A 7500-nucleotide genomic window follows, 5' to 3' on the forward strand; every position below is an offset into this window, starting at 1 on the left:
AAGATATTTTCGGCACGAAAAAAAGGTTTATCTTCTTTAATACAAACCGTCCTACCGGACAGGCCGCGGAACACCGTCTCTGTCTCAAGCTGGAGTAGAATAAAGTTATCAACAATATATTTAGATAAATTTCCGAAATATAAGCAATTCAAAGAACAATACTACGGGACTGAACGATTTAGTTACTTATATATTTACAAAAATAGAGATCATCCGTTTTAACTTATCTACAAAAAGAGATGCTTTCTAAAGAAATCGTCGTTCAGAATACAAAAGAAATCTCAAGAAATTCGCCACTGAGTCAAATTTGTACTTTTACAACGAAACGCTTCAATTTGATGTTTAAGCACGATTAATTGTAACCGTCATGAATAACAAACGGAGATGAAGCACGCGACATTTTTGAGCCACAGACCACAACCGGAAGTTTGCTGTTTTTTTTTTCATTTGCCTTGACACTACCACACATATATCGCGAAGTATCTTTTCAATATTACCAACCTCTTAATAACCGAGCGTGAGCGCCGTACTGGGAAATATTGGTTTTCACGTTACGTCATCGGCCGCCATATTGATGGACGAAAACAAATGATCTTTTAAAATTCGCTCCTTTTGTTCGCGCCTCTGGAGATTGGTTGCAAACCACCAATGGGAGGTTAGTAAGTTGTTTATTATATGGCATCGTTTTTTGAGCGATCGGACAGTTCTCCGCTTGGTGAATGTTCGCAATCTTCGCCTCCCATCAGCACACTTTGAACGGTAACCACTAAATTCCGCTTGCTATAATTGTACTGTTGCGACGAGAAAAAATAAATTCCACTTTTTAAAAACTTTTTGTGTTTCGCTCAACATTTAATTTCCCGGGAGAGAGAAAAATAAATACGGAAACTAATAGTCCATACTGTAAAATACCGAACGCAAAACCGCCAATCACATTGCTTCATTTAGCCTGAGAATTGCTTGCCATATAATAAAGCCGGTTAGTTTAAAAATATAAGACACTGCTGTTCAGGCATGCGAAATGTTCACTTCCGGTTTCCGTCCCTGGCTGAAAAAAAAGGCGCGCGCTTGATCTCCTTAATGTCAATACTATTAAGCTGCTAGTACTGAGGGAATCTGGAATGCTCATAGGTTCGTTCAAAAGATACGAGAATAACAAATTTCTCTATACATCGATCTCTAGATTGGACTCGTTGTCAGATATCGACGGCGAATGTGTTAGGTCTGAATTCGATCCATCGTGCATGTCTCTTCTCAACTGTAAAACGTGTATAGAAGAGGGCCTCGACCCTGACTTAGGAGTGGTACCGGCTGGAGTAAATGCTGGCGTCGACGCACCCGTATCAAGGGGCGAAACTGAAGGCGAACGAGTCACTAAAGGTGTAATGGCCGGGGTAAAGTTTGGAGAGAATGCGGGTGAAGTGTACCGCGTAGAGGGAGGGCTAATGGGAGAGCGGGGAAATGACGAAACCGATGACAACATATCTGTGGTTACTATTCCTGCCGGAGGATTTCTTGCTTCGCGACTGGATAGCAAGCTCAGACTCATATTTCTTTTGGGTGGAGAGTCGTCTTTCATTTTCCCAATTTCCAAAAAAACGTCCGCTAGTGGTTGAAACTGTGGTCCCCAGTCAAGCAAATGATCCCAATTGTAACTTCCGGTCAACTCCTCACGACTTCCAACAATCGAGCTCAACGAACCGCCGTAAGAAGGGTGATCGTGTCCTTCGTCAACGAAAGGTCGTATGCCATCAATAATCGATTCATCATCGTCAGCGTCAACCTCGGAGAGCTTCGCGTACAACAAATTTCCGACATCAACTCCACCATCAGCCTCCCCACCCCCCTCCTCACCGAACACATGGAGGCTTTCCTGACTTCCAAGACGAGCGAGCATTCTGTCTATTTTATCCAATCGTTTGTCGATTCCGAGTCCCTCGCCACGCAAAACGCTGCTCGTATCACTGATGGTAAGTTGAGAAGCTTGGTCTGAATCTTGATGAATGCCTGAGTCTGGCGCAACGACTGTTCTCACGTAATTCTCCGAAGCAAGACTTCCGACGTCTCCCTTGACGAGTACTGCCGGATTGTCGACCTCGAAGTCGACGCCTTCTGAAGAACCTCGGCCACTAGATGCACTGTTCGGAGAGTCCGACGAATCCGTTCGCCGCGTGGGTGAGTCGCTCGGCCCATTTAAAGGAGATCGTTCTTGAGAGATGCTACGCGGTGTGGATACGTTGTCAACCGATGATTCCATTTGATTGACATTCCCGTTGAGAGATGGGTAAACAGCGATTGGATCGAACGAGCCATCGAACCCCGAACGAGAATTAGGCCGATCTCTTGCCTTCTTCTTTCGTTTGTACATTGCCACTATGAGAACGAAAAGAACGATCAAAATAACTAAAGCCACGGAAGCTACGGCGATGATAACCGTTAAAGCACTCCCAGATATTCCATCTGTACCACCAGCTGTACTCTGAGGGGTCGGGCATCCAGGACATGCAAAATCGATTCCTACCTCAGCTCGAACATGGCCGACCTTGGAGCCGGGCTTACCACTATCGGCTCGAATATTAAGCGAGACAATTTTTACATTGGTGTTTCGTTTAGCCCTTCGTGACCCGAAATCACGTTCGTTGAGCTCCACACTTCTTCGTTTCCGGTTATTTCTCACTTCATCGAGCGACTTGTTAACGAAGATAACACCCGAGGTGGCGTTGATGCCAAACACTTCCACACTGCTGAAATCAAACGAGTACCGTACAACACCGTCTTCGCCGCCGTCCGCGTCCGTTGCATTAACCTGGCCGACGACGTCCCCAATCTTGGCGTTACCTGGGAGGTCAAATGAGTAGTCGGACTTAACAAAAGCAGGTTCACTTTCGTCTACGCTCTTTATAAAGACGGTAATGTTGATTTTATTTGTCAGTGGAGGGATTCCTGAATCAACGGCAGCAACCTCCAAGGAGAAAGAGGACTGCGTCTCGTAATCAAAAGAAGCGTTGGTACTCAGCCAGCCAGTCCCGCGATCAATAATAAACAACTTTGCTCCATTGCCACCGGTGATGCTGTATTTCACTTCCTTGTTTTTTCCCGAGTCCAAATCGACTGCCAGGACTTGATAAAATTGCTTCCCGACGGGCGCGTTTTCCTCCACTGCAACATTTTGCGGATTCAGAATGTAGAACATCGGTTTGTTGTCGTTCAAATCTCTGACTCCGATGATAACGGATGCAAAATTTGTTAATGCGGAAAGACCTGCAATCAAAATAAACACAAAAGGTGTTCAATAGAAGGCTTACAAACTGAATGAAGTTCTCCACTTATTCTCATTCGCGTGAATGCCGACGCACGCCGATTATATCATTTGGTTAACCGCGTGCTCCCCATGCAAGGCATTCTATTGGGAGAGAGGGCAGGAGAGGGAGACGTGATACTTTGAAACTTTAACCTTTGAACTTTAAACTTTGACCTTTAAACGTTGAACTTTGAAACTATAGTACCTCGAACAACTTTAAACTTTGAACTTTGAAACAATAGTACAGTGTACCTCGAAAATAGGTGATGACTGATTGGGACTTAAATAACGTGTAGTGTCCCAAAACTTCGTTCGAAGATTGCACGAGCTCACAAATGTACCTCTACGGTTGAGTGAGTTTAGAACGAGTAATCGCAAGGTCTCTAGGATAACTTTTCCCGAGTATCCCGGTATCACTTCCAGAATGATTTACACTCACAGAAATGACGTTCTTACCTTGGTCCTTAGCTTGCACTGAAAGCAAATGTCGTTTCATATTCTCATAGTCCAGTTTCTTGACTGTTACTATCTCGCCGGTTATCTCATCGATGCTAAAAGAATTTTTATCATTGCCCGAATTAATAGAATAGACCACTTGACCGTTTTTGCCCGAGTCTCTATCCGTGGCAGTGACTCGTAGAAGCGACTTCCCAATCGATGCGTCTTCGGAGACCTCTACGGAGTAATAGTTTGGATCAAAGATCGGCCGATTATCGTTCACGTCGGTGATAGTGATGTTAACACCGACAACAACGCTCTTGTTCGTGGTGTCGTCTCTAGCTTCGACTAACAGCAAGTAATTCTTGTCCTTTTCGTAGTCCAAACCTAGTTTGTTCACTGCTATGATTCCAGTTCTGCGCCCAATTCGGAACAACGACTGATGGTCATTCGTGATGAAAAAGCCTATTCTCGTTCCGTTAATTCCGGAAGCACCGACTCTGACAACCTCCGCTCCGGGTTTTGTGTCCTCGGGAATGCTCGCTTCGTACGACGGCAGGTTGAACCTCGGCGTTCGGCTGATTTGAATCTTAACATTCACAAAGGCTCGTTGAGGAGGGACACCACGATCGGTTGCCGACACCATGACGAAGAATAACGATTCCTGTGGGCCGACTTCAATCTTCTGCGCTGTGTAGATACTGCCTGTGTCTGCGTCGATCCTGAACTCCTGGATACCACTGGGAAACGCGTAAGTGATTTCACCATTGGTGCCGCTATCTTTGTCTTCGGCGCTGACTTGCAAGATGAAAGTTCCGGTGGCTGTTTCCTCAGACAATGTGGCCTGGTACGAGCTGTTCAAGAACTCAGGGGCGTTGTCGTTTACGTCGATAACGTTCACCGTCAGGGTGGTCTGTGATTGGTACGTTCCATCAGAAACATTGATTTTCAAAGCATAGGACCGAGTCTGCTCGAAATCAAGGGATTCTAAAACAGTAACGACGCCGATCGAACGATCAATGTGGAACAAACTTTCAGTGTCCCTACCATTGCTGAAGGAGTAAATCAAGTTTGGCATTTCATCTGCGTCTAAAGCAGCGATTCGCTTCACGACATACCCCACTTTGACGTCTTCATCGACGCTCACCGTGTAAGGTCCAGAGAATGATGGAACGTTGTCGTTGACGTCGACAACATTCACAAACACGTGACTTGAACTGGACAAGGGTGGGCTACCCTTATCAGTTGCCTTGACAACAAGGTCATAAAATTCACGCTCTTCGCGGTCAATTTGACCGTTGGTTGATATAACACCTGTCTGTGAGTTGATGGCGAATTTGTTCTTGACATTCCCCAGAACAATCTCGTACGATATTTCCTGGTTGCTGCCAGAATCCCTGTCCGTTGCAGTTACCATGCTCACGGTCCTTGCGCTGAAACCACTAGAAAGTAGTGCGTCATCTTCGGCTAGTTGGACAGAAATATTGGCAGGATGAAACAACGGTTTGTTGTCATTCACATCCAGCAAATTCACGTTTAGTGTCAGATAGGCATTGCGTGATGAAAAGGTTTCGAGTGAGGCAATAATCTGAAGCCGGAAGTGACGCACTCTCTCAAAGTCAAGAACTGCTTTATTTGCAATTGTCACGATACCGCTTTGTCGGTTGATAATGAACGCGTTGTCATCGTTTCCACTGATGATACTGTAAACAATACCACTTGAACTCCCCGACCTCGTGGCTATCACTCGCGTGACCTCTTGACCATTCGGGCTGTTCTCGGAAATGGAGACATTCGCAGGGGTGCTGTTTACAAATATTGGGGGATTATCCGTGATCGGACCAACGGTTATCTCCGCGATTCCTCGTCCAGTGAGATTACCACCATCATCTGCTAATACGTTAAGAACATAAGTTCCATTCGGTATCAAAGTAACGCCTTGTTTGACTCGTAGTTCTCCAGAGCTTGTCAATTGAAAATATAAAGAACTGTCGACGAGTTGGTAGGTCATTTGCGTGATTGCCACGGAATCTGGGTCCGACGCGCTCACCGTTAAAACAAGCATTCCTTGAACAACCGAAGGTTGGATCTGGCTGCTGTAGGGTAGCTTTTGAAACACGGGCGCGTGGTTATTCTCGTCAATGAGAGAAATCTTAACTTCCGCTGAGTCTCGCCTGGAGATAACACCACGATCAGTAGCGTAACAGTTGAACGTGTACTCATGAGTCACCGAGAAGTCGAATTGTTTCTGGGTGTAGATCACTCCAGTTTTAGAATCGATACGAAAGACGCTAAAGGTTTTGTTGCTCAAGGAATACACCACTTCCCCGTTTAATCCCTGGTCGCTATCAACAGCTGTTACGTTGAAAATAGCCGTGTTGATTGGTGTAAGTTCCCGGATGTTGATGTCATAAGAAGCTCGAAGGAACGTTGGCCTGTTGTCATTGACGTCACCAACAAATATTGTCACGTGAGCGCTGGAGTTATAAAACGGAGGTGTGATGTCGCTGGCCGTGACAAGTAAATCGTAGCGAGGTATATTTTCTCTGTCGAGTTCGGCTGTAGTCGAAAGTTCTCCGGTTAACTCATCGATAGCCAAATTCTTATCTTCGTTGCCACTTGTTAAAGCGTATCTCAGTCGGCCATTTTGCCCGATATCTGGGTCTTGCGCAGTCATCACATGAAACATGAATGGTGCTCGGTTCTCCATCACGGTTAAATTCAACCAGGACGGATTAAAAACTGGGGCGTGATCATTCCTATCCAGGACAGTGATTTTCACCGTACAGGTGGCAACACGGAACGGAAATGCTTTATCACTGGCGTAAACAGTGAGAAAGTACGCATCCTTCTCCTCGCGGTCCAACGTTGAATTTGTGGAAATTAACCCAGTATCCGCATCAATGACAAATTTCGGCATAACCTCCCCCCTTGGGATGTTGTAGCTCAAGGCACCGTTTGAGCCACTGTCAGGATCATGTGCGCTAATCATCATCACAGGGCTACCAACTGGCTCATTTTCGTAGACATCACCGCGAAAAAGACTTTGGTTAAACTGTGGCGCGTTGTCGTTAACGTCTACAAGATCTATAGTCAGCGACTGGTAAGATGTCAGACGAGGAGAGCCTGAATCTGTGGCTGATATGTTTAGCAAATACTTGGTTTTAGTTTCGTAATCCAGTGTACCGTGAAGCTTCAGCAGACCAGAGTCTGGGTCGAGAAAAAATATATTACTGTCTTCCTGTACGATTGAGTACCTGATCAGCGCATTGTCGCCGGAGTCCTGGTCGATGGCAGTAATAGTGATGATAGGGTAACCGATAGGTTCGTCCTCCAATACAAACGTTCGGTCAGGCGACACAAAATCTGGCTTATTATCGTTCGTATCCAGTACAATTATAAACACTGTCAGGGTACTCGATAATCGCTCGGATTCCGAAAAGGCTTGATCCGTGGCTCGGACATTTAAAGTGTACTCATCTACCGACTCACGATCGATTGCCCCGATTGTCTGCAACACACCTGTCGTCGGATTAACTTTAAACTTCGGAGGCTGAGGCTGAGAATCGATTGAATACCGAATCCAACTGTTTTGTCCAGAGTCGTAATCGTGGGCTGTAATTGTTGTCACGTTGAAGTTGATAGGAACACCTTCACGCAAGGGTACCGTGACAGGGTTCTTGTTAAATATCGGTGTGTTATCGTTGGAATCCAACACGTATACCGTGACAAACAAGTAGCTGCTTTGCCTGTTTTGTCCC

The 7500-nt window shown here is 45.6% G+C and overlaps 1 protein-coding gene across 1 annotated transcript in view; it reads right to left on the reverse strand.

Moving 5' to 3' along the window:
- Positions 1–10: 10 nt before the first annotated feature.
- LOC138000303 (protein dachsous-like) overlaps positions 11–7500 on the reverse strand; it is a 15635-nt gene continuing 8145 nt past the window's right edge. Inside the window, exons 2-3 of the mRNA XM_068846618.1 lie at positions 3758–7500; positions 11–3261 (exon numbers count right to left, since the gene is read on the reverse strand). The exon at positions 3758–7500 is cut by the window's right edge and continues 500 nt beyond it. Coding sequence (XP_068702719.1) covers positions 1166–3261; positions 3758–7500 — 5839 coding nt within the window. The 3' untranslated portion in view covers positions 11–1165. The remainder of the gene's footprint in view (positions 3262–3757) is intronic.

Source organism: Montipora foliosa, chromosome 4 (genome assembly GCF_036669935.1).
Source record: "Montipora foliosa isolate CH-2021 chromosome 4, ASM3666993v2, whole genome shotgun sequence".
In the NCBI taxonomy this organism is placed as follows: Eukaryota; Metazoa; Cnidaria; class Anthozoa; order Scleractinia; family Acroporidae; genus Montipora; species Montipora foliosa.